Genomic DNA, 27,842 nt, shown 5'->3' on the forward strand with positions numbered 1-27,842 from the left:
GTCAGGCTTATGCGCTAAAATATCCATAATTAGATTAATTATGAATGGTCTACCAAGACACAGATAATAGAAGAGTGTATTTAAAAGAATGAATCTTTCGTATATATTTCTTGTATGCTGTGTACAAGAAACTCACTTGAAATTTACCAATACAGGGCAGGCCAAATTAAAAGGATGAAAAAAGATATATTACACAAACATTAATGCAAGGAAAGCAAGAGTGCCTGTATGTATATCAGATAAAGCAAAGAAAATTACCAGAAACAGAGAGATTATATAATGATCAAAGGTTTAATCCATGAAGAAAACGGCGATTTTAAAAGGGTACTCACCAAACTTAACAGAGCTGCAAAATATGTGATGTGAAAACTGCCAGAAGTAAGGCGGGTCAGGCTGGGACCTGCGCTGCCTTAGGATGTAAAGTGTAACTAGGGGGCAGGGGGTATAAGGGGACAGCAGCATGGGCCTGTGAGGCCTGTGCGGTGCCCGCGTTCCCAAGCTCCCCCCGCAGCTGGCTCCGCAGTGGTCCGCTCCGCTTGGTGGCCGCGTGCGGATTCGGATTCCAGACCTCAGGCTGCGTGTTCTCCACCGCTTGTTGTGGCCAGTGTTACTGCGGAGACCCCAGAGCAGCCTCGGCGCTATGGAGGAGCCCGGCGCTACCCCTCAGCCCTATCTGGGGCTGGTCCTGGAGGAGCTACGCAGGGTTGTGGCAGCACTGCCTGAAAGTAGGAGACCATATTCGAATCCTCATGGTTTTCCATGGGAACTGGTGGTATGTGCAGCCGTTGTTGGATTTTTTGCTGTTCCCCTTTTTCTGTGGAGAGCTTTTAGATCCTTTAGGAGTCGGCTTTATGTGGGAAGAGAAAAACAACTTGGTGCAACGCTTTCTGGACTAATTGAAGAAAAATGTAAACTACTTGAAAAATTTAGCCTTATTCAAAAAGAGTACGAAGCCTATGAAGCAGAGACGTCTTTAGAGGATGCCAGCTTTGAGAAGGCGGCAGCAGAAGCGCGAAGTTTGGAGGCAACCTGTGAAAAGCTGAACAGGTCCAATTCTGAACTTGAGGATGAAATCCTCTGTCTAGAAAAAGAGTTCAAAGAAGAGAAATCTAAACATTCTCAACAAGATGAATTGATGGCGGATATTTCAAAAAGGATACAGGCTCTAGAAGATGAGTCAAAATCCCTGAAATCGCAAATAGCTGAAGCCAAAATGATCTGCAAGATCTTTAACATGAGTGAAGAACGACGCGAGATAGCAATAAAAGATGCTTTGAATGAAAATTCTCAACTTCTGGAAAGCCAGAAGCGGCTTTTGCAAGAAGCTGAAGTATGGAAAGAACAAGTGAGTGAACTTAATAAACAGAAAATAACATTTGAAGACTCCAAAGCACACGCAGAACAAGTGCTAAATGATAAAGAAAATCACATCAAGACTCTGACTGGACGCTTGCTAAAGATGAAAGATCGGGCTGCTGTGCTTGGAGAGGACATAACGGATGATGATAACTTGGAATTAGAAGTGAACAGTGAATCGGAAAATGGTGCTTACTTAGATGATCCTCCAACAGGAGCTTTGAAGAAACTGATTCACGCTGCTGAGTTAAATATTTCTTTAAAAACCTTAGAAGGAGAAAGAAACCACATTGTTATTGAGTTATCTGAAGTTGACAAAACAAAGGAAGGGCTTACGGAGCATATTAAAAATCTTCAGACTCAACAAGCATCTTTGCAGTCAGAAAACATGTATTTTGAAAGTGAGAATCAGAAGCTTCAACAGAAACTTAAAATAATGACTGAATTCTATCAAGAAAATGAAAGGAAACTCCACAGGAAATTGACAGTAGAGGAAAATTCCCGGATACAGGAAGAAGAGAAACTTTCTAAAGTGGAAAAAAAGATCAGCCACACCACTGAAGGGCTGGAGACCTATGGAAAGCTAGCCAAAGATCTTGAAGAAGAATTGAAGAGAACTATTAATTTTTATCAAAGGCAGGTTATTTCCTATGAGAAAAAAGGACATGATAACTGGTTGGCAGCTCAGACTGCTGAAAGAAACCTCAATGATTTAAAGAAAGAAAATGCTCACAACAGACAAAAATTAACTGAAACAGAGTTTAAATTTGAACTTTTACAAAAAGATCCTTGTGCACCTGATGTTTCAAATACAGCATTTGGCAGAGAGCATTCCCCATGTGGTCCCTCACCATTGGGTCAGCCTTCATCTGAAACGAGAGCTTTTCTCTCTCCTCAAACTGTGTTGGAGGGTCCACCAAGACCCTCTCCTGTGCTTCCGGAGGGAGGAGGAAGAGGCCCAAGAGGCCCAGGGAATCCTCTGGACCATCAGATTACCAAGGAAAGAGGAGAACCAGCCTGCGATACGTTAACCGATCCTCACAGGGCTCCTCCTGACACTGGGTCCCTGTCATCTCCGTGGGAACAGGACCGTAGGATGACATTTCCTCCACCAGGACAATCACATCCTGATTCAGCGCTTCCTCCACAAAGGGAAGACAGATTTTATTCTAATTCTGATGGACTGTCTGGGCCAGCAGAACTCAGAAGTTTTAATGTGCCTTCTTTGGATAAAATGGATGGGTCAATGCCTTCAGAAATGGAATCCAGTAGAAATGATGCCAAAGATCATCCTGGTAATTTAAATGTGCCTGATTCATCTCTCCCTGCTGAAAATGAAGCAACTGGTACCGGCTTTGTTCCTCCACCTCTGGCTCCAATCAGAGGTCCATTGTTTCCTGTGAATATGAGGGGACCGTTCATGAGAAGAGGACCTCCTTTCCCCCCACCTCCTCCAGGAACCATGTTTGGAGCTTCTCGAGGTTACTGTCCACCAAGGGATTTCCCAGGTCCACCACGTGCTCCATTTGCAGTGAGAAACATCTATCCACCGAGGGGTTTTCCTCCTTACCTTCACCCAAGACCTGGATTTTACCCCAACCCCACATTCTGAAGGTAGAAGCGAGTTCCCTTCAGGGTTGATTCTGCCTTCCAAGGAGCCTGCTACTGAACAACCAGAACCACAGCAAGAAACCCGACAATATTTTTGCTCTCTTCAAAAGTAATTTAGACTGATCTCATTTTCAGTTTAAGTAACGGCTGTTACTTAAGTGATTACACTTTTCTCAAATTGAAGTTTAAGGAATTATAGTTCTTAGTATAGTAGTTTGTAAATAAAGATGATTTAAATACAAATCTATGAGTAAATCATTTCCATTTTATTATTTCTAATCGTATAAATTTTAATCTCGGGAACTAATCCATTACTATAGAAACAACAGTGGGAGTTTTATATATGTAATCTCGCAGGTGGGGAGGCTTTAAATTCTAAAGGCTGTGTCTTCATGCCAAGAACTGTATTCACTGTGCTTGTAGATAAATGAGAAAGTAACTTTATGCTTAATTTAATACATTTTAGTTGATTTTTTTATAAAAGAAAACTGCCAGAACTGAAAGGAGATACAGACGAATCCACAATTATAGTTAGAAACTTCCTCATGCCTTTTTCAATAATTGATAGAACTAGACAGAAAATCAGCAAGGAGTGTTGGCTTTGGCAGCACTTTCTAAAATTAGAATGATGCGGACAAGATTAACACGGCTCCTGCATATAGATTACACAAAATTTTGCGAGGCATTTCATATTTGTAAAAAGAGGGGAAAAATCAGCAAGAATATAAAACAACTCAAAATACCATTAACCAAAAGAATCTATTTGGCATTTACAGAATATGCCACACAACAGCAGAATACACGTATTTTTGCGAGTGCTGACAAAACACATGGCAAGATACAGATATCCCAGGCCCTAAAACTCGCCACAGCAAATTTAAGAGATAGTAATCATCCAGACCAGGTGAAAACCAGAAATCATTGTAGGGAATCCAATTGGAAATCAGCATAAGAGAGATATGAAAAGTCTCAAACACTTGGAAATGTAAAAACACACTTCTAAATAATCTATTGGTCAAAGAAGAAGTCTCAAGGAAAATTTTAAAAATACATTGGACTGGATAAACATGAAACTGTGACATATCAAAGTGCTGAGAAGCAAACTTATAGTAATAAATGCATGCATTAGGAAAGAGGAAAAGTCTCAAGTGAGCAATAGATTTCCGCCTCAGGAACTTACAAAGAGAAGAGCAGAATAAACTGAAAGCAAGTAGAGGGTGGGGATTAATGAAGATAAGAACAGAAAACACTTACATTTAAAAGAGAAAAACAATAGTTAAATCAATGAAACAAAGAGATAGCTCCGTTAAGAGATTAATAAAATTTAGCAAACTCAAGCAGAAATTAAAAGGAAAAGACACAAATTTTAAATATCATAATGAAACAGGCGATATCATTACAGACATCACACATCACAAAGGACAATCAAGGAATATTACAAACCACTCCACACACATAAATTAGACAACTTAGACAAAAGAGACAAAATGCAGTGTTCCTGCTGCAACACAAACTAACTCAACTCACCATGCAGGAATAGACCATTTGAAGAACTCTATAACCATTAAGAAAATAGAATTCATAATTTTAAAACTACCAAAAAAGAAATCTCTGTGTTTAGATGGTTTCATTGGAGAATTCTGACGTGTTTTAAAAAAAGTAAACACCAATTCTACACTACCTTTTCCAGAAAACAGTAAAAGAACATTTCCCAATTTATATTTTGAAGCTATTATTACACTGATACCAAAACCAGGAGAGAGTGTGTGTGTATATATACATACACACCTAGATACATATATATATATAAAAAGATGTGTTCAATTTACTTAACAAATAGACTTCTACACTATATTTTTCAAAATTGACCCACGTCCAGTGGGGGATTGTTTCCAGAAAAACAAGCCTGATTAAATCTCACAAAGTCAATCAAAATAATCCACCATGTTAACAAACAAAAGAAGGAAAGTTACATTATATCAGCTGATACATAATAAATATTTAACACATTTCGACATCCATTCATGATAAAAACACTCTATAAAGCAAGAATAGAGGAAACTTTATCCACTTGATAGAAAGCATCTACAAAAACCTAACATTACAGAGTCATGTGTTGTTTAACGATGCGGATACATTCTGAAAAATGTGCTGTCAAGTGATTTTGTCACTGTGGGAACGTCCTAGAGTGTTCTTACACAGATCTAGATGGGGTATATAGTAGCCACTATACACCTAGGCTATATGGAATAGCCCATCACTCCTAGGTGACAAACCTATACAATGTATTACAGTACTGAATACTATAGGCTATTATAATACAGTTAAGTGTTACATTTATGGTAACAATTTGGTAAAACTCACCAACTATGGTATTTATGTATCTAAGCATATCTAAATACATAAAATGCACAGTAAAAAAAATATAACATGAAAGATTTTTTAAATGGTACATCTGTATACGGCATTTACCATAAATGGAGCTTACAGGACTGGAAGTTGCCTGGGTGAGTGAATGAGTGAGTAGTGAGTGAATATGAAGCCCTAGGACATTACCGTACGATACTGTAGACTTTATAAACACTGTACACTTAGGCTACACTGAATTCATTAAAACATTTTTCTTTCTTCAACAATAAATTAACCTTAGCTTACTATAACTTTTACTTTATAAACTTTTTAATTTTTAATAATAATTTGATTCTACTTTGTAATAACACCACTTAAAACACAAATATTAGGAAGCTGCACAAAAGGTTTTCTTTTTTTATATCTTTATTCTACAAACATTTTTCTACTTGTGAAACTGTTTATTTTAATTATTTACTTTTTAAAAATTTGTTATTGAAAACTAAGACACAAATACACACATCAGCCTAAGTCTACCTAGTATCTAGATCATCTATATCAGTCTTCCACCTGCACATCTTGTCCCACTGAAAGGTCTTCACAGGTAAGAGCAAGCATGAAGATGTCGTCTCCTCTGATAGTAATGCCTTCTTCTAGAATACCCCTTGATGCACTTGCCTGAGACTGTTTAGGACTTAACTTCTTTTTTTTTTTTTTTTTTTTTGAGACGGAGTCTCGCTCTGTCGCCCAGGCTGGAGTGTAGTGGCCAGATCCCAGCTCACTGCAAGCTCCGCCTCCCGGGTTTATGCCATTCTCCTGCCTCAGCCTCCCCAGTAGCTGGGACTACAGGCGCCCGCCAAATCGCATGGCTAGTTTTTTGTATTTTCTAGTACAGACGGGGTTTCACCAGGTTACCCAGGATGGTCTCGATCTCCTGACCTCGTGATCCGCCCGTCTCGGCCTCCCAAAGTGCTGGGGTTACAGGCTTGAGCCACCGCGCCCGGCCAGAACTTAACATTTTTATAAGCAAAAGGAGTACACTCTAAAATAATGACAAAGGTCAGGCACAGTGTCTCACACCTGTAATCTCAGTACTTTGGGAGGCTGAGGTAGGCACATCATTTGCAGTCAGGAGTTCAAGAAAAGCCTGACCAAACTGGTGAAACCCCATCTCTACCAAAAATATAAAAAATTGGCCAAGCATGGTGCTGCACACCTGTAATCTCAGCTACTTGTGAGGCTGAGACACAAGAATCACTTGAACCCAGGAGGCAGAGGTTGCAGTGAGCTGAGATTGCACCACTGCACTCCAGCCTGGGCAACACAGCAAGACTCCATCTCCAAAATAAAATAAAATAAAATAAAATAATGACAAAAAGTTTAGTAGAATGTTGTAAATGCATAGTAAAACGCATAGTTGTTTGCTTTTGTATCACACTGGGAGTGCAGTAGGATTGTTTACAGCAGCAATCCCACAAACATGTAAGTAATGCATTGTGCTACAACATTATCATGGCTAAGACATCACTTGGCAATATGAGTTTTACACCCCCATTATAATCTTGTGGGACCCTGTCATATATGCAGTCCATCACTGACCAAAGTGTTATGGAGGACATAGCTATACTAACATCATATTTAGTGGTGAAAAACTGAATGGTTTCTCTCTAAAATCAAGAATAAAGGAACTATATCTGCTTTTATCACCCTTATGCAAAACAGTGCTGGAAGTTACACACTGTGCAATAAGACAAGAAAATAAAGGACATACAGGTCAGGATGGAAAAAACAGAACAGTTCCTACTTACAACAGACATGACTGTCTACATAGAAATCCAAACAAATCTATTTTAGAAACCTCCTAAAATTAAGCAGTGAGTCCATTAAGGTCACAGAATTTAACATAAACACAATCAAATTAATTCTATTTCTATATACAGACATAACTCATTTTATCGTTCTGCAATTTATTGTGCTTCATAGATACTGCATTTCCATTGGGCTAAAATTTTGTGGCTAACCTGCCTCAAGCAAGTCTATCTGCACCATTTTTCCAACACCATGTTCTCATTTTGTGTCCTAGGTCAAATTTTAATGATTTGTACAGTATTTAAAATTGGTTTGTTATTATTATGTCTGTTATGGTGATCTGTGATCAGTGATCTTTGATGTTACTATTGTAATTGTTTTAGGGCAGCATGAGCACGTCCACATAAGACAGCAAACTTAATTGATAAATGTTGCGTGTGTTCTCATTGCTCCACCGACAGGTCATTTCCCTCTCTCTCTTCCTCTTCTGGCCTCCCTAGTCCCTGACACACAACAAAATTGAAATTAAGCCAATTAAACACTGTACAGTGTCCTCTAAACATTCAAGCGAAAGTCATTAAATGAAACCTAGAAATTATTAAGCTTAGTGAGAAAGGCATGTCAAGTAAGTATAAATCCAGAGTTGTCCAGCTTGAGCTGAAGTGCTATTGGACCTACCAAGTCGTAAGACTGAATGGTCACAGCAACCATCTATCCTATAATGGATGCAATATGTTTTAGGGCAAGAGAAAATGCAAAAGACAAAAGTAGGCTGAATGAACAGTTCGCACAGATCCCTGTATCACTGATGCCTCTCTCTCAGCTGATATATACAGTCTCCTAGGTCCTTCCAACCAGCTGATAACTTTGTAAACAAGCCAGGCCTAATACAAGGACACTTCGGCTAGCTATATTGGCACAATTTGTCAACCACTCAGATGCGGGACCTCAAATGTAATCCATGAGGGTAAACCTACTCTGATAAGTGGAATACATAGATTCATCCCCATCCATAGAAAGGGTTCAGAAAACAGGAGCTGGCCCTGTGATTTTACAGAGCTTTATCCTTCCCATAAGGGCAGGATCAGACATTGTTAAAAAAAAAAAAAAAAAAAAAAGGAAAATTTTGAAAAGTAAATTTTGCTCAATCCTTATGCCTTATCCATTCTTCTTCTAGACAGGTCAATGAGCCCCAGAGATTATTTAAAACGAATCTCCAACATCTACAGATTGGTGCTCAAAAATAAAGGGTCTGAGTTTCTATCTAAAAAGATCTAATGATTAAAACCCTGGAATTCAAGTTTATTCTCCCACCAGCTTCTGGGTATTTGGGAAAGCAGACTACACTAAAAGAAACGACTGCAGGAATTCATGGCAAGATTTTATTTTACCACCAAACAAACCTAGGCATGGATCTTTGCATCTCGCAAGTGCTTTCTGAATGTTTGGGGACGGAATAGCATAAATATTCATGAAACTCTAAGAAATTCACGTATTGTGGTAGCTGTGATAGCCACATGGTCCCACGATATTACTTTAGATAACATATGTATCCTTTCAGTTACGAAGACATTTTCTGTTCTTGCCTTAATCTCAATCTCTTTATCACTGTGGCTTCCTCAGAGACAGAGTGAGACAGAGGCTCAGTTCTCTGCCCCTAGAAGAATAACAGTGGTCGGGTTCTTCATGTCTCTATGGAAATCATGCTGGTGTAAGTGAAGCCTGTTTTCTCATGTGTTACACAAAGCTCTCATGACAATTGGAAGGTACTCTGTGGAGGTGATGATTAATAAAACCTTCCCTTCTCAAAAGCACTTGAAGAGGCAGGAGCCTTCCTTGGCAGTTCTCAGATGGGCAGCAAAGTTCCCAGCACCATCAGTAAACTCAGCCACATTGTAGAAATGGTTGCCTTTTCTGTATGAAGATTATCTACGTTCTTACACAGCAATCATCTCTAGACACCTGGATTTCCTAACTGCCTTTGTGAGTTCTGGTCAAATATAATTTAATGTCATTTACATTGTTTGTTTGCTTTTACCGTCACACTTTAATATCATGCAAAAGTACATTTCTACTCTCTTAGTGCTCAAATTTTGCTCACCAACAGTTTTAGATAATAGGATACTATGAGTAAAATATGTTAATAGATATCAGCATATTATCCATCAGTATATTAATACATTAAAGCAACCAATATGTTCACAGTATTTTGACTGGTAGCTTTTTTTAAAGTTGAAGAAATATCTGTGTGCAAGTGACTCTGGTAAATGTTTCACATTAACAAAAAAGACGAGCACTTTCTTTCTTTAAAAATTGTTTTTTCGTATAATTACTATTTCTTCAATTTTTTGAAAGAGATGAGGTCTCTATGTTTCCCAGGCTGATTTCGACCTTCTGGGTTTCAGCAAACCTCCTGCCTCAGCCTCCCAAAGTGCTTAGATTACAGGCATGAGCCACCAAGCATAGCCCAGCAATTTATTTTTAAAAAGGCTTAAAGTGTCACATACAGAAGCTCATCAGGTTAACAAGTGTACAGATGCTTGTTTACTTATTATACATAATCTTATGAGGCCGCACAATCTGAGCAATGATTAGGAGCTCAAAGTTTAGATCCAATCTCAGGATAACATGAAATAAATGAGAAGAAATCAATAAATAACTGCAAATTATTTTATTTTCTTCAGCATAAGCATGACACTTATCCTTGGAATGGTGGTAGGAAAAGTCCAATGCAAATGAAATACTTTTTAGTTGGTTTTGCAGGATTAAATTTATAATCTTATGGACACTTAAATGGAGGATTATTGTTCATCCTTGCTATCTCCAAGACGATATAATTTTACATTAAAAATGAGAATAAAATTTAAGCAAAAATGACAATAGCATGCTTATGCTAACATTTTAATTGTGGGATCAAGGAAGCCTAAGTTCAATCAGAGAATTCAGAGACTGTTTCTGCAGTATTCCTCATAAATTCATCTAACTATTGCCTATCGCCTGCATAGACAATGCTTAAAACTATGTATGCCAGAGGGTTTATCAATAGTAAGCCCAAATCCAACAAAACGTAGTGATTCTGTTTTCGTGTTTAGATAATGACACAGTGCAAATCTATTCAGTCATTCACATAAAAGCTCATCTAAATATTGTGGAAAACCAAATAACAAAAAATTAGATTCTGGGCTAAAAAATAAGTCTTAACACTTGGATATGAAAAGATTTTGTGAGATATTTGCTGTGGAGGTGACGATCAGTGCAAGAGTGGAAAGTGTAAGAGGTGAATGACCACTGGTGTATTTGGCTGATGGTTGTCTAACCTTAGTACAGCCTGCCCTTAATTAAACCTTCCAATTTAAGATTAAACTTAATGCGGTTTGAAGACTTTGACATGTGTATCAGTCAGTGTTCATTGTTTCTGAAACACAGTAGAGAAAAACTCTGAATAATAGGACCAAGGAAAAGAAGAATTTATTTGAAGGATATGAGATAGTTCACTAGATCCAACAAAAACTGTGTATTAGATTAACATGTGATATTCATCCCTGAGAGGACTGAGCCATTAAAAAAAATAATAATAAGAACAAAAGAATATATTAATATGTGACATGTTTATTTTGAAATTTTAGACTTTATTAAAAAGTTAAAATAATAAAAAAGAAACCTATGTATGTGTGTGCGTGCATTTGTTTTTCTTTTCTTTTTTTTTTTTTTTTGGAGCCGGAGTCTCGCTCTGTCGCCCAGGCTGGAATGCAGTGGTGCGATCTTGGCTCACTGCAAGCCCCACCTCCCGGGATAAAGCAATTCTCCTGCCTCAGCCTCCCGAGTAGCTGGGACTACAGGTGCAACCGCCGCGCCCAGCTAATTTTTTGTATTTTTAGTAGAAATGGGGTTTCACCGTCTTGTCAATGGTGGTCTTGAATTCCTGAGCTCAGGCAATACGCCCGCCTGGGCCTCCCAAAGTGCTGGGATTACAAGTGTGAGCCACTGCACCCGGCCTGCATATATTTTTTAAACATTTCTATTAGCATTACCAAATGGTCTTTAAGCATTCATTTAAAAACACAAAAACTCACTGCGGCTGCCTGTGAACCCTTTTCTAATTCACCAAAGAGTGCCAAACAAGTTAAAATGAATCTGTTTTTAAACACTTCTCCTAAACCATGAGCATCAACTTGATTTCCTCTGTCACAGGGATATGGGAGACAATCTAACATCCATCACAGAGTTCCTCCTGCTGGGATTTCCCGTTGGCCCAAGGATTCAGATGCTCCTCTTTGGGCTCTTCTCCCCGTTCTATGTCTTCACCCTGCTGGGGAACGGGACCATTCTGGGGCTCATCTCACTGGACTCCAGACTGCACACCCCCATGTACTTCTTCCTCTCACACCTGGCGGTCGTCGACATCGCCTACGCCTGCAACACAGTGCCCCAGATGCTGGTGAACCTGCTGCATCCAGCCAAGCCCATCTCCTTTGTGGGCTGCATGACGCAGACCTTTCTCTTTTCCACTTTTGCTGTCACAGAATGTCTCCTCCTGGTGGTTATGTCCTATGATCGGTACGTGGCCATCTGCCACCCCCTCCGATATTTGGCCATCATGACCTGGAGAGTCTGTATCACCCTAGCGGCCACTTCCTGGGCCACTGGAGTCGTTTTATCCTTGATTCATCTTGTGTTACTTCTACCTTTACCCTTCTGTAGGCCCCAGAAAATTAATCACTTTTTTTGTGAAATCTTGGCTGTTCTCAAACTTGCCTGTGCCGATACCCACATCAATGAGAACATGGTCTTGGCCGGAGCAATTTCTGGGCTGGTGGGACCCTTGTCCACAATTGTAGTTTCATATATGTGCATCCTCTGTGCTATCCTTCAGATCCAATCAAGGGAAGGTCAGAGGAAAGCCTTCTCCACCTGCTTCTCCCACCTCTGTGTAGTTGGACTCTTTTATGGCACAGCCATTATCATGTATGTTGGACCCAGATATGGGAACCCCAAGGAGCAGAAGAAATATCTCCTGCTGTTTCACAGCCTCTTCAATCCCATGCTCAATCCCCTTATCTATAGTCTTAGGAACTCAGAAGTGAAGAATACTTTGAAGAGACTGCTGGGAGTAGAAAGGGCTTTATGAAGAGGATTATGGCATTGTGATTGACAGTGACCTAGGAAGTTAGTTACATCGTTGGGCAGTTCTTGACCCAACTCTGTACTGGTGTGACCTCTGCCCTCAGTGGACATGAGAATTATCTGAGACATTCATTTAAAACAGAGCTATCTCCTGCCCTATCTTTGAATGACTGATTCAGCAGATGTGGGATGAATTCTAGAAATTTATCTCTTCAGATCGTGCTGCAGCTTCTCCACACCAGGACAATACCCCTTACAATATCCTCATTAGCTTTTGATCCAGTCCCATAGCCCCCAGAATGTTTTCCTCAAAACACTGGTCCCTTCAGAGAACTTTAAAAATAAGTTCTGTGGTCAAAGAAGTTTGAGACTTACTTCCCAACAGATGCCTCTGTCTAGGGATCACAATTCATATTAGCACAGTGAACGCTGTAAAAACTTCTCTAGGAAAGACTAATTCTATTCCAGCTTTAAGCCAGTGTTTTCTAAACTTATGTGAGCACACAAAATTTCCTTTGTAATACTTAGTAAGAGTTTCCTGGAACAGGAGATGCTGATATTCATGGACTCGTTGTGAATACTTCCTACAGCCGCCTTCCAGTGCAGAATGATTTTTTTTTCCTTGCAAAGTGAGCCTCTAAAGAGATGTAGGTCTGAGCATTATGCCTCGATCAGTCTGTAAAAATCTGGGCTCTGTTTGGATACAGACCGTGAGGGACCCTGTCTCTACTGTTCAACGGTGGATCATCTAAAAAAAATAAATCGAACCCTGTCCATCATGGATCAGCGTTCCTAGTATAGAAGCTTCAGGAGGTGACCTCATTCAACCTCACAATCTTCTAAGTTTGAAATTTTTAAAAAATATAAGTCAGTATACATCTTCCTGTATTTGCCACTGAATGAAATCAATCTAATTTTTCTAACTCAGGGTTTTCAAGATAAACCCAAATTTCTCAAAAAAGAAAAATGTAGAAAGATTTCAAAATCCACCACCTACACACTTAAAAGTCGTAGCAGCTTCCTGTGCCATGGGAAACATGTCATTTTGAGATGATGTTTTTTCTAGGTTTAAGTTTGGTCTTAAACATTTATATTTAATTTCTTATTGTCTTAGTTCGATGAATTTACTTTTATATCGTAAAATCGATTTTTACACAATAAGTGAGTGTCATATCATGTTAGATATAAAACTATGTCCCAAAACTATTGTATACTGGTTTTTTTGTTTGTTTGTTTGTTTGGTTTTGTTTGGTTTTGTTTGAGACGGAGTCTTGCTCTATCGCCCAGGCTGGAGTGCAGTGGTACGATCTCGGCTCACTGCAACCTCTGTCTCCCAGGTTCAAGCAATTCTCCTGCATCAGCCTCCTGAGAAGCTGGGACTACAGGGGCGTGAAACCATGCATAGCTAATTTTTGTATTTTTAATAGAGACAGGGTTTCACCATGTTGGCCAGGCTGGTCTCAAACTCCTGACCTCAGCTGATTCACCCGCCTCGGCTTCCCAAAATGCTGGGATTACAGACATGAGCCATCCTGTCTGGCCTATTTTATACTTTTTATACTATTTATATAGTATAAAAATAGTTTAAAAACTATACTATGGCATACTTTTCATAAAATAGGTTAAAAGTAGACTATAGTATAATTTTTATACTATATACCATATTATATTTTTATAACTGTTGTTTCCATTTGCTACTAACTTTTTCTTTTGTATGTGAGTTTCCTGATTTCTATATTTTCTGCAGGTCACCTCCAACATAAAAAGAAAAAGAAAAGTTGTAATAATGATGGGTGGCCTACTGTGCAACAAGATTTCCATATAGTATTTTTGGTGTCCTTACATGTATGTTTCTTCTCGCGGTGGATGTGTAGTCAGAGCACAGATGGGCATACTCCCAAACCTTAATAACTGTGCCAGATTGTCCTCTGAGTTTATTCTAAACCTTAGGAAGTCAGAGACCACACTATGGAACTAACTTCTTTCTAAATTGCATGACTGACTGATAGGAGATTTCCAAATAACATTTTGACTGCCTCACATCCAGGAAAAGAACTCAGCAAAATACAAATAAATATGACAATATCTTAGACAGGAAATCTTCTCATCCCACAAGAGGCAGGAAACTGCTAGAGGAAGCTACCTTGGAGAGGATTCTTTCCTCCCCTCCCGAGAGAAGCTAAACTCAAAATCTCTCCATTTCATAATAGACATTACAGGAAACATTTCCAGCAGTGGATTTGCACTGGTGTTTTGTCCCCTAGAAAAACGTTTCCTTCGGGTAGGTTCTAATAAGCCCCATTGGGACACTTTGGATTTCCTTGTCTGCTCTCTGCCTCTCTAACCTTAGAGGGTCACTTGGAATCAACTCATATTTCAGGTCCTCTCTTCCCATTTCTGCTGCCACACAAGGAACCCAGATTACATCAGAGAGAAGCTGAGCTCCAGAGGTTCACACCAGGAGCTTACTCATTGCCACGCTGTTCCTGCTTCCTGACAGGTTCACTTGAACCATCTGGAGATTGGGGAACAAGGGCAATCTGGGTATTCATGAAATTCAAATAATGCCAAGCATTCCGGGATGGTAATGAGAGATGTTGTCTCAGAGGTGTGCTCTGTGGCTGTCTGGGTTTCTTAATTGTGCATCCTGCTGGGGTTAAGAACAGAAATAGAAAATGACAATTGTCTTGCCTCTCCTTCCCTCAGGAGGTGAGCATGCAGGAGGTTTCATAGGCCAGTCCCTACAGAGAGCCCTGAACTGCCAACCAGACTGAGCCCATCAGAGAATAACACCTCCTGTGCTGAGGATTCTCATACATTTTCAATCAGAAACAGAAGCAAAGATTCTGCAGCTCCCACTGAAACTCCCAGAAACCTTCAGGTGCTTCACCCTTCTGAGATCCTTGAGTCCAAATGTGGGAGCTAATCAGATTGCCTTTCTTTGCTTTACCATGAATTCCTCTTAGACATGTTGTAGCTCCTAGGCTTTGGTTAACTCTCACTTTTTATTAAGTATTGAGAAGGGAAGTAAATTATTTCTTTTACGGCTAAACATATATGGTCATCATTCATATTATATATTAATGGTTCCAGGGAAAAAATAGATGCACATTTGATGTGCAAATTATGTAAAAGTGTTTAGGACTTGGCTATATATGTTTCTTTGGTGAAGAAATATCTATGTGATAGAGATTTATTTGGGAAAGATGACACTCACAAAAGAAGTCAGAAATTGCTGTTTCCTACATTTCGCTAAAATGTACGAAATAATTTTCCCAGCCAAAGGAAAGTATAGCATAGTATATTATGGAGGGATGTTACATCTCAGGAAAATTAATACATGTCAGCTGTTTTATGCATTTAATTATTGTCAGTACAGTCACAATACATGCTAATCTATGAGAATGTATTTAGTGCAATGAATATAAACCCAAATGATGCTAAATCAGTGTCTTATCTTAAATTGAGCATGGCACTAAAGAGGGCATAAGGCACCTGGAATGTACTAAATAAATATGTATAAATATTAGATTTTCCATAGACTGGAGGATAAGTTTTTGTGGTGCACACGGAAAGAGTACAGAAAAAGAACTGAGGTGAGAAGGGTGGTGTAATAAAGTAGGAAAATGATGTAATAATTAATAATACCTTAAGTTTTCTTTTTATAGGATTTTTGTTTAATGTATACTTTTTTATGTATTTCTGCTTTTCCTCCCAAGGCACATCTTCACAATGAAATCTTCACAAGCTCAGAACCATCAACTTGCTACACTGTGCTCCTCCAGTGCCCAGTTCACAGGAAGCACTCAAGAGCAGGATCAATTGTTATCAGCCTTTACCAGATTATTGAATAGACAGTAGTTACATGAAACTGACACTCAGTTCTTCATGGCCCACGATAGTTCTTATATCCAGAAAACTTACTTAGATTATCAACTATGACTCCATAAGACAACTTTGCGAAGTCTTGGCTCATAACTATGTAAGCAATAAGATAAGTCAGTTTTCATTTCTCGCTTGTTACTTACAAGTAAATAGCCCTGCAGCTCAGATGAGCTACAGATTAACTATAGGTAATCACTTTAGCGATTCTGCTTTACCCATGCCCAAAATGTTAGAAAAGAACCTGACAGATCATTAAATTTTGAGATTTGCTTTTTAAAATGCAGGTTCCATAAAGTTATGTTGTTTTGCTTATATATAAAGAAGCAAATGCCTTCTTAGATACTTACTTTAAAATTCTAGTTTCCTTACCATGTATTAACCAGATAATCTGTCATTTTTTAAATTCTGAAATTGTACATATATAATGTACATCTCTGTGCCTGAAAGCTACATTTGGAATTAGAAGGTGTGTCAAGGTAGAGCAAAATCACCCAGTCCCTTCCTTCCAACTCCCTAGAAATCTACTCTGTTTGGTTTCCTCTTGATGGTCTTTAATTAACATTAAGTATATCACATAGGTATCAAATCAAATTTAAAAAAGATAAAAGAGAGGTGATTCAAAATTCAAGTGTTTAAACACTTTATGAATCCTCCCGTTGTTCTTGACATATTTTTAAAATTTCATTTTAATTCAGATCATTAGGGATGAAATTCTTCTGAACTGTAGCATTTTATTTCTTTTGGGAGGAAGGGGCTAAACTTGGCATAATTATATGAGACTATACTATAAAAGAAACCAGATCTAATATAAGGACATCAATACTTAGTTATTAATTCATTTGCTTATATTTATGTATATGTCATTTGACAAATGTGTATTAATATACACAATTAAAGGGATATAAAAATGAACATGCCCCCTCCATTTCTTTAAAAGAAATCAAGACTGAATCAAACAGGACTGCTGTTCTGAAAGAATACGCAGACTATCAGGTACCTTATTTTCCTTCTTTTACACCTGTCTTTCAGTTGGCTTCAAAAAATCATGGTTTTTACTGTGTTTCTTTTTCCCTTTATGTCTTTCTTTTGAGGGAAATGAAAAATTGAGAAAGGAAATTATTATTTTATAAGTGGGTAGGTTTGTATACATCTTTCACAGTCAAATATTTTTCTATGCCTTATGAGTTTAAAAAATAAATTTAGAAAGTTTGATAAACACGTGAATTTTTTATTTTATGTTATTTTATGAGACAAGGGCTTGCTATGTTATCCAGGCTGTCCTGGAACTCCTGGGCTCAAGCTATCCTCCTGCTTCAGCCTCCCAAGTAGCTGGAACTACAGGTGCATGTGACGGCGCCTACTGAGAAATTTTTACTATCAACCTAAAATTTAGTAAGTTCTGGTCACATGTGAGGAATGTTTAATATATTATTTAGATTATTTTTGTGTCAAGGTAACTTTATCAACTATCAATAATGCTTATAAGAAAATAGATATCTCATCTGTTGCTGTCAGAAAGGATCTGTCTCTTTCTGCAATTCTTGCTTCAATGAGGTTTCCTTGACCCAGAGTCTGGTCCTCACATTTTAGATTCAGCTTTAGGAATTTTGTTCAGGAACTGCATCACACTACCCAAAATCAAAAGAGGAAAATGCATAAGCCAGAATACCTAAACATTCGTTTATTTAAACTTCAAAATGTGACTGCAAAAGGAGCCAAGAACTTTACTACTCAACACATTTCTTCTTTGTAGAAATAACTGCTCAAGAAGATAAATTATTACCTAACAGTTAATTGATGAATATGAAATCAGAGCAAGAGGGGCTAATTAGAGATTTTACTAGCTAGGGCTATTTACCCAAACCATCTATCCAGACTGTAGACATAGAATCACCAGGTGACTAGGATCCTGGGGCAGCTGGTTCCCCTTTTTCCTTACCCTGAATGTCATTAAGGATGCATTGCCAAATGCTGCCCCTCTGGCCTGATGACTACACTCCGTATTGGTTACCTGCCTTCTTTTTCCTACAGTCTTTCTCCAGACAGGCACACCATACAACTGACTACACTTGGGCTCACTGAATGAATCACATTCTTCCGCTCTGCCTCCCAGAGATTTCATCAAAGCACCGGCAGTGGCCTTCTGGAAGCTCCTCAAACTCTCCACTCACATGTTTCCTGCAAGTGTAGTGTTTCTCACCTCTAGATTGTTATTCTCATCAGTTACATGTGAGTTTCACAAATTTATTTCTCAGAGTGCAGGTCTGTCTCTTACATCCTTGGGAAACACTGCTTAATATCCCAACTGGTATTGACAACAATTAAACTAGGCACTGGCCAAAAACAGTGCCTTTCCTCACTTTAATCTCAGTAAAGTAGATAAGCCTCGAGTTATTTTGTTATTGCAATGGCACTGACAAATGTTTGCACCAAAAACCATATTGAAGTTCATTAAGGAAACTGATCCAAGATTCAAGGTGAAGAAGACAAATTCATCAATTCAGCACACCACCAATTCACAGGCTAAGCATCTTACTGTGAATTCGTTGATGCTGCCATTTGTCAAGTGCCAAACTGAATTACTGATTTGTCAATAATTTCTTTCTGTTGGTTACTTACACAGTATATTGCAATTCTTGTTGCTGAAGTTAGCTACCCTTTTTCTATTCGAAAAATAATTTCTTGCATTTGGGATTTCAGGTATAGCGATTGTTACAAATATGAAGGACTGAATTAACAGCAAGTTTTCAAGTAAAACTTTACTTATGTATAACTGAATGAGTTATTGAAGACATTTACTAACAATTTTCCACAAACTAAAAATTTATAAAACAATAAATAAAATAGACTTTTTAAAAAGTGTGTCACATAGTTGCTTGTTTTTTTGTTTGTTTGTTTGTGTGTTTGTTTGGTTTTTTCACTAGTGAAATGGTGAAAAATCAGACAATGGTCACAGAGCTCCTCCTGCTGGGATTTCCCCTGGACCCAAGGATTCAGATGCTCCTCTTTGGGCTCTTCTCCCTGTTTTATGTCTTCACCCTTCTGGGGAATGGGACTATCCTGGGGCTCATCTCACTGGACTCCAGACTCCACACCCCCATGTACTTCTTCCTCTCACACCTGGCTGTCGTCAACATCACCTATGCCTGCAACACGGTGCCTCAGATGCTGGTGAACCTCCTGCATCCAGCCAAGCCCATCTCTTTTGCTGGCTGCATGATGCAGACCTTTCTCTTTTTGAGTTTTGGACATAGCGAATGTCTCCTGCTGGTGGTGATGTCCTACGATCGTTATGTGGCCATTTGCCACCCTCTCCAATATTCCGTCATCATGACCTGGAGAGTCTGCATCACCCTGGCCATCACTTCTTGGACATGTGGCTCCCTCCTGGCTCTGGTCCATGTGGTTCTCATCCTAAGACTGCCCTTCTGTGGGCCTTATGAAATCAACCACTTCTTCTGTGAAATCCTGTCTGTCCTCAGGCTGGCCTGTGCTGACACCTGGCTCAACCAAGTGGTCATCTTTGCAGCCTGTGTGTTCATCCTGGTGGGGCCGCTCTGCCTGGTGCTGGTCTCCTACTCGTGCACTCTGGTGGCCATCCTGAGGATCCAGTCTGGGGAAGGCCGCAGAAAGGCCTTCTCCACCTGCTCTTCCCACCTCTGTGTGGTGAGACTCTTCTTTGGCAGTGCCATCGTCATGTACATGGCCCCCAAGTCCCGCCATCCTGAGGAGCTGCAGAAGGTACTTTTTCTATTTTACAGTTTTTTCAACCCAATGCTGAATCCCCTGATTTACAGCCTGAGGAACATAGAGGTCAAGGGTGCCCTGAGAAGAGCACTGTGCAAGGAAAGTCATTCCTAACAGGGTGTGACATTTGAACTGCCAGCCTCCGTTGTCACCTGCACTCTTGATGCCCAATTATTGCATCGATCCAGAAAAGTTTATTACTTTCTTTTTATCTGTGCTTTACTGACAAAAGGGCAAGCCTTTTCTCTTTTTTTGCAGATAAAATTTTAGATATGTTGCATTCATTGGGTTTCTATGAGACGTGGTTTTATCAGATGATTTTTTCTTTTATTTCACAATTACTTTAATATCTGTAAACTAAAAAATTATTTTAATTCATTATCCCAGTCCCAAAAGTTAAATGCAGGCCACTTACTTCTTTAACCAAATGATACAGTTTGGCTCTGTGTCCCCACCCAAATCTCATGTCAAATTGTAATCCCTGTAATCCCCACATGTCAGGGGAGGGGCCTGGTGAGAGGTGATTGGATCATGGGGAGGGATTTCCCCCTTGCTGTTGTCCTTATAGTGAATGAGTTCTCACAAAATCTGATGGTTTAAAAGTGCAGCACTCCCCTCTTTGCTCTCTCTCTCTCTCTCCTGCTGCCATGGTAAGACGTGCCTTGCTTCCCCTTTGGCTTCCACCATGATTGTAAGTTTCCTGAGGCCTCTCCAGCCATGTGGAACTGTGAGTCAATCACACCTCTTTTCTTTATAAATTATCCAGTCTCGGGTAGTTCTTTATGGCAGTGTGAAAGTGGACTAATACACCGAACTATATAAACTTACTAATAGCATATGTCATAAGATTTAAAAGAAAATAAAAAGGTTCAGCTAAAGAAGTGATTCCCAAAACCCAGCAGCACACTTGTCCATTCTCACACAATTGCACTTTCCCTGTTAAATAACAATTCAGAGGTACTTAGTTAGTTGTGACGCATGCACCGAGAAATTTTGTGTAAAAATTATTAACTCACGTACAGGAGTTAACTAGTAGGCCGAGTGAAGTAACAAACGTAAAAGAAGAGATAAGTCAGGCACGGTGGCTCATGTCTATAACCCCAGCACTTTGGGAGGCTGAGGTGGTTAGATCACTTGAGGCCAGGAGTTTGAGACCAGCCTGGCCTACATGGCAAAACTGGATCTCTACTAAAAATACAAAAATTAGCTGGGCACGGTGGTGCATGCCTATAATCCCAACTATTCTGGTGGCTGAAGAATGAGAATTGCTTGAACCTGGGAGGCAGAGGTTGCAGTGCGCCAAGACTGCGCCACTGCACTCCAGCCTGGGGGACTGGGGGAGACACTGTCTCAAAAAAGAAAACAAAAAAGGAAAAGAAAAAGAAGCTATATAGGGTAAAAGAGAGAAGAGAAGCAAAAGAACCCTACAGATCGTGTGGGAACAGTGAACAGTGTTTACAAAGTTCAGGGTAAACTCAGTAGCTAATAGCTGGCAAAGAGGCAAAACTGGGCATTCCTGTTGAAAAGGCTGAAAATGAGCAACCAAGAAAACTATTTAGGTTGTTTATGGCTTCTTCAGAAAATACTGAGTGTTCAGCTGTGTATTGTACATATGCACATCTATCTCTAAGTATGATTCTCCAGTGTCTTTTCATCAGCTCTTCCACCTTGGTTAGTCCAGTTGCGGATCATTTCCCTCATTAGAATGTCTTACCCCTGAAAAAGGAAATTTCACCAGACAGTGTAGGTATCTAGCTAGCTCTTCAACCATGGTGGTAAAGTTATTTTTGCTGATCCAATCTATTGTCCTGTTAAAAGGTAAACTGAGGTACAATAAAATTTTAAAGCGTTTACTTGAGCAAATAGCAATTCATGAATCAGACAGCTCCAAACTGTAAGTGGTCCGTGGGCTCCACCAAGGGAATACAAGGGGAGGGCTTTCACAGGGCAACCACAGAACTAAAGCAAATATTCGATTGGTTACCTTTATACAATTGCCTTAATTGGCCTATACTGCTGGAAAGTCTCTAGTTATGTAATTTAGTTGGCAGCTTCTGATAGGTTAATCTTAAATTTCATTTTGCTTTAATACAAGTATTTATAAGAAATAGTTCAAGTTAATTTTCACTTGTGTTTGCAAATCAATCTGGGTTAGGTCACTTATGAGGCCTAACTGGCTTTCCCTGCTCCAGGAAAAGTGATTCCATAAGTGACCTAACCCAGCCTGAATCATCTAAGTGATTCTCCATGTCTGGTTTCCATTTTAATTTTCTTTAACAAATCTTCACTACAAATCTAATGGTTAGAGATGGGTCCCCATGCATTTTAGGTGGCTTCCCAAAGTGTCACCTGTAAATTCTACTTTCTAACCTTCCCTAAGATTAGGATGCCACTTGCGTCCAGGGTCTTTCTCAATTTTACTATATGACAGTCTGTAAAATTTTTCAGAAAAATAAGTGTATGCCTTTCACTTAGGGGTTAACAAGTACTCCACCCAACTCTTCATTATTCCCTGTGACTGAAGATACCCAGGTAGAACTTATTAAACGAAAAAACAAAATGAGTTTTCATAATAATAGCTAACATTTTGACTCACCACTCAATGGCATATGCTACATATTAAGAGCACTTACATGGGTCACTTCATTTAGTCATAACAAATCCAGGAAGAAGGTCCTATTGTCACTATTTTATGTCTGCACAAACCAGAAAGCAGCAAGTGTCAGACTTTTCCCGAGACAGTCTGGCTCCCAGCCTCTGTACATAGCACATCAATGTAGAATTTTAATATCTATGTTATCAAATAAAGGATAAGGTAAATGTATCCCAAGGCAGAAGTGTTAAAAGAAGGAAGGTTTCTGTACAATCTGATGTATGCCACAGGGAGCTGATCTGTTCTCTCTAAGGCATGGAGGACCAGAGATCATGCAGGAGAGGCTGCTTGTCCTGGATGGTGACTCCTATGTGCTGAGTCACATGAAAGCATTGGACTTCTAGACAAATGCAGAACATGAAGAAGATGAGATTAAAGGTTGGTCTCACTGAGACTGACTATTTAGTTCAGCTAAAACCCAGAATCAAGACACCCATAGTCAGTCTCTCTCTCTCTCTCTCTCTCTCTCTCACACACACACACACACACTGAGAGCTTATTTACTTTGTGCCAGTCACTGCTCTAAGAATTTTACATGTATTACCTCAATTAATCCTCAAAATAACACTTTGAGTCAGAAGATAATCAATACACCACCTTACATATAAAGAAACTGAGGCACAGAGAGATTAAGCAACTTACCCAGTACCTCACAGCTAACAAGTACCCAGTCCAGGATTGAACTAAGACAATCTGATCCCTGACCCTACAGCCATAACCACTATACAGCATGGACTCTATAGAGCATATCTGAGGATAAAGATCAGAGAACTTGTGACGGTGAAACAAAACACATAATTAAGACTAAACTATGGATATTCAGCTTTGGATAGAAAGGGGTATACATCTTCTAAAGGAAGCAGCTTGACTCTAAACAGAGATGTGAAAAAAGTGGGAGAGTGGTCACAAGAAAGAACTGTGACTCCAAGGGTCAGGGATGCATGGCGGGAGGACTCTGGGGTTGAGCTGGAGAGTGAAACAGACAACACTGAAAGAGAAGATGGACACTGCAGTGTTACAACAGTGCCTTACCAACTGATGAGAATTAAAATGGATGTTTTATAGTATTTTATCTAAAAACAGCCCCAAGACAAAGGAATTCAGTTTCATTATTGATATTAAAATGGTTATAATCTTTTGGGTAGTATTTACCTGAAAGTTTACCTGACAACATTGCTCAGGTAGGTATCAAATTTCACACCTAAGATGGGGAGCTCTGTAACAGTAGGAAATGGAATCTGTTCATTCATTTATCAGTAACACAAGCATTTTGCCTAGCACTAGTAGACACTCACTAAGCACTAGTTGTACCAATTCATGCACCTTTAACTATCTGCTGAGTACTTAGATACAATCATCAGTGTTAAACTGTCTTCTGATTTCTATATTTTAAAAATTCTTAGGCAGGGTGCGGTGGCTCACGCCTGTAATCCCAGCACTTTGGAAGGCCGAGGCAGGCGGATCATGAGGTCAAGAGTTCGAGACCAGCCTGACCAACATGGAGAAACCCCATCTCTACTAGGAATACAAAAATTAGCCAGGCATGGTAGCATGTACCTGTAATCCCAGCTACTCAGGAGCCTGAGGCAGAAGAATTGCTTGAACCCAGGAGGCGAAGGTTGCAGTGAGCCGAGATCACACCACTGCACTCCAGCCTGGGCAACAGAGCAAGATTCCATTTCGGAAAAGAATAAAATAAAATTAAATAAAATAGAAATAGAAATAAAAATAATTTTATTTGAAGAACACAGAATTGTAGAAAGTAATTGTAGCTTAAAAATTATTTAGCAGTTGCATATGAGACAATATGTTACATATTTTTTATATAATCCTCACATCAACACTGTGAATTCAGTACTAATGATATTCTCTATAATTTATAGAGGGGAAATTCAGGTTTAGAGAATTAATTAATTTACTCAATGTCACAGAAATATCAAGTGGTAGAAACAGAACTGTAGTCCAGTCAATCTACTCTACATTAACTGATAATCATTCTTTTGGAAAGGGCCTATTGATATTTGTATCTTCAGTGGCTAGACCAGGCCAGTTTCATAGTAGTTACTCAATAAATGTTGACTAAATAAATAAATGAGTAATCATATAGTCCACACTTCTATATTTTTAAAAAAAGATCTCCATAAAATATGTAATTAAATACAGTGGCAGTCAATGTAATCACTTTTAGCTCCAGATATATTCAGCTTTTGCAAAAGTTTCTTCTGAGATGAATATTTAAACTACATCTCATCTGTCAGTGGCCACAGAGAAACTGTAAACACATTCAGAGAGGATATTTTGAGGCTAATATAAAACTAGGATGATAAATATTTGTTCCTATTATATAGAACAAAGGTTATAGGTCTTTCAAAAAGAGTGTCCCAAATTGCCAAACCCTATGGTTACAGTATGACACAACGTGATTATGCTGACACAGTAGCCATGGAGAGAGTGTTCCCCTCCTCTCTCTCTTGCAAAAGAGTAAGTATTAGATGCTGTAATTACTGAAAATGATACAGATGACACTCTGGGAGTGGAAGTCAGTTCATGCGCCACCTTAAATTGGCCCTCATGGAGTCCTTGGTATGCAGAGTGAGCACTGCCATCACTGACCTGTAGGACTATTCTTTACTCTTTGCTAGAAAATGTAGACCAGTGTTTCTCACATGTCAATGTATATGTTAATCATTCAGGGATCTTGCAAAAGTACAGGTTCTGATTCAATAGGTCCAAATGAAATAGGCGGAGATTTGCATTTCTTATCATCTCTCATACCTTGCTGATGCTGCGGATCCACAGACCACACTTTGAATATTAATCATATAGAGACTCATTGTTAAATCTATGGTTCCTAAGAAAAAGTGAAGGTCAGGCACAATGGCTTACATCTGTAGTCCAGCACTTCGGGAGGCTGAGGCAGGAGGACTGCTTGAGCCCAGGAGTTTGAGACCAGCCTGGGCAACATAGTGAAACTCTGTCTCTACAAAAAACTTCAAACATAAAAAAAAATTAGCCAGGTGAGGTGGCACACGCCTGTGGTTCCAGTTGCTTTTCAAAAGCTGAGATGGGAAAATTGCTTGAGCCTAGGAGGTTGAGTTTGCAGTGAGCCATGGTTGCGCCACTGTACTCCACCCTAGGTGACAGAGTAAGACCCTGTCTCAACAGGGGGGAAAAAAAAGGAAGAAAGAAAAGAAAAAAGAAAAAAGTTGGAGAAAAACAAGACTTGGAATGCTGTCTCAGAGTTCTGATGTTTTCCCGGACCATATCTATTTTTCTTGCCTTCTCGATGAACTTTGATTAAGAGCCCTGCTTCCATTTGATTTGCTGTTTTGGTTTTTGTTTCCTTTTTTACCTGTCTCTGTTTATTTCTTTGTTTTTAAGTTTTGTAATCCTGTTGGGTCAAGAGAAGCGGTTCACTACTAGGCACAGCCTGGTTTGGTCCTCAGATGACTGGCTCAGAGCCAGGACATCTGGATTCTCTAAAATATTGAAAAAAACCAAAGGTGTTTTTCCTACTCTTTTGCTTATACTCACATAGTCACTCAACAATTTACTTCTAACAACAGATGTGTTGAGGTCTTTCCCCACACACCTAGCAATCTGCAGTGGACACCGACTGCATGCCCTAAAAATCAGTTCAATTCTGACACTATCTACTGGAAGACAGTGTCAGATCCCACAAGCCTGTTCCCCTACCCAACACTTCAGACGGCAATTGCAAGCCTCAGGTTGCGACCTGTGCTTCTGATCAACTGGCTATACAATGGGATTCTCGTGCCCCCGCCTCCTTAGGTTCAATGAATTTGCTAAGGTGGCTTATAGAACTCAGGGAAACACTTTACTTATGTTTGACCGTTTACTACAAAGATATTAAAAAGGATAGAGATGAACATCCAGACGAGAGAGATGCATCTGGTGAGGTATGGGAGGGGGGCATGGGGCTCTGTGTCCTCTCTGGGCACACCACCCTCCAGGAACCTCCATGTGTTCAGCAGTCCAGAAAGTCTGCAAACCCTGTTTGGTTTTCTGTAAAGCCTCCATCACACAGGCATGATTGATTACATCATTGGCCATTAGTGATCAACTCAAACTTCAGGCCCTCTCCCCTCCCTAGAGGTTGGGGTATAGGCTGAAAGTCCCAACCCACTAAACACGCCTTTGTTTTTGTGGTAACCAGCCCCTATCCTCAAGTTATTTCGGAGCTCCCTGCCAGCAGTCATCTCATTAGCATACCGTCTAAGTCCATTTTGCGTTGCTATAACAGAATGTCACAGACTGGGTAATTTATTTAAAATCGAAATCTATTTCTCAGAGTTATGGAATCTGGGAAGTCCAATATCAAGGTGTCAGCATCTGCAGAGGGCTTTCTTGCTGCATGGTGAAAGGTGAGAGGAGGAGAGAGGGACAAACTTGCTTTTGTAACTAACCCAATCTCCACATAACAAATCCACTCCTGAGACAACACCATTAACCCATTCGTTAAGTCAGAGCTTTCATGACCTAATCACCTCTTAGAGATCCCACCTTTCAACACTGTCACACTTGGGATTAAGTTTCCAGCTCATGAACTTTGGGGAACACATTCAAACCACAGGACATACAAAAGATACTCTTATCACTCTGGGGATTCCTCGAGTTTTAGAAACTGTATGCCAGGAAATGGGGACAAAGACCAAATATATACTTCACAAAATTATGGGTTTCTCTCCCAATTTACAACTTACTCACTGCATGACCTCAGAGAAGTCACTTAATTCCTCTGCACATTGGTTTCCCCACATATAAAATGAAATGTTGGACTAGACGATTGTTAAGTTTCTTTTAGTTCTCAAATGCTATGTCTTTTTATTAACTTCCTAGAATGTATGTTGTTTTTCTTTTACATAGGAGACAAAGTTCAATGGAATTTTTGAGAATAATTGAATATAACGAACTCCTGAGCCTCACAAATAGTAGGAATTCAAGAGTAACCACAAAATTAATTAATGATTTCAATATACTTATGCTGTAAGAACTGTGAATGGCATAAGACTTGGAGAATAAGGCAAAAGAAGTTTCACATTAACTGTCCTCTCTAAGGAAGTAAAAACAGTTTCATTACCCTATTTGAAAAAGATTAAGAATAACTTTTACTTACAAAGTTTCCCAGATCTGTACATTTGTGGTGGCACTGCACAAATGATATAATAAGATTAATTCCTGGCATTTATTGAGTACTTGTTTCATAACAAACAGTGTTTTACACATATGCATTCATGTCTAATATAATCTTCATAACAATTGCCAGAGGGAAGTATTACTACCATAT

General features: G+C 39.3%; 3 protein-coding genes and 1 non-coding gene across 7 annotated transcripts; all 4 read left to right on the top strand.

Annotated features, from left to right (window-relative positions):
• Positions 1-628: 628 nt before the first annotated feature.
• Positions 629-3,206, top strand: LOC112620962 (cTAGE family member 8-like). 4 transcript variants are annotated; one of them, XM_025380061.1, is made up of 3 exons: positions 641-945; positions 1,018-2,177; positions 2,307-3,206. In XM_025380061.1, exons 1-3 carry the CDS (start codon positions 641-643, stop codon positions 2,966-2,968), a joined length of 2,127 nt encoding a protein of 708 aa, XP_025235846.1. In that variant the 3' UTR covers positions 2,969-3,206. The 4 variants fall into 4 exon arrangements, with proteins under 4 accessions (XP_025235848.1, XP_025235846.1, XP_025235845.1 ...); XM_025380060.1 differs by having other exon boundaries at positions 641-2,177; XM_025380059.1 differs by having other exon boundaries at positions 1,018-3,206.
• Positions 3,207-3,561: 355 nt separating this feature from the next.
• LOC112621899 lies at positions 3,562-3,664 on the top strand. The gene has a single exon (XR_003118831.1). It is a non-coding gene; the product is annotated as a U6 spliceosomal RNA (small nuclear RNA).
• Positions 3,665-11,232: 7,568 nt separating this feature from the next.
• Positions 11,233-13,029, top strand: LOC112621081 (olfactory receptor 2A7). The gene has a single exon (XM_025380270.1). It carries the CDS (start codon positions 11,321-11,323, stop codon positions 12,251-12,253), a length of 933 nt encoding a protein of 310 aa, XP_025236055.1. The 5' UTR covers positions 11,233-11,320; the 3' UTR covers positions 12,254-13,029.
• Positions 13,030-15,969: 2,940 nt separating this feature from the next.
• LOC112620842 (olfactory receptor 2A1/2A42-like) lies at positions 15,970-20,636 on the top strand. Its single transcript, XM_025379787.1, has 4 exons — positions 15,970-16,231; positions 17,072-17,127; positions 18,166-18,363; positions 19,059-20,636. Exon 4 carries the CDS (start codon positions 19,063-19,065, stop codon positions 19,993-19,995), a length of 933 nt encoding a protein of 310 aa, XP_025235572.1. The 5' UTR covers positions 15,970-16,231; positions 17,072-17,127; positions 18,166-18,363; positions 19,059-19,062; the 3' UTR covers positions 19,996-20,636.
• Positions 20,637-27,842: the final 7,206 nt, after the last annotated feature.

This window comes from Theropithecus gelada, chromosome 3 (assembly GCF_003255815.1).
Source record: "Theropithecus gelada isolate Dixy chromosome 3, Tgel_1.0, whole genome shotgun sequence".
Classification (NCBI taxonomy): Eukaryota; Metazoa; Chordata; class Mammalia; order Primates; family Cercopithecidae; genus Theropithecus; species Theropithecus gelada.

Bases quoted from the DNA above. Each gene is read 5' to 3' on its own strand.
- LOC112620962 (XM_025380063.1), top strand. From the start codon at position 641: ATGGAGGAGCCCGGCGCTACCCCTCAGCCCTATCTGGGGCTGGTCCTG.
- LOC112621081 (XM_025380270.1), top strand. From the start codon at position 11,321: ATGGGAGACAATCTAACATCCATCACAGAGTTCCTCCTGCTGGGATTT.
- LOC112620842 (XM_025379787.1), top strand. From the start codon at position 19,063: ATGGTGAAAAATCAGACAATGGTCACAGAGCTCCTCCTGCTGGGATTT.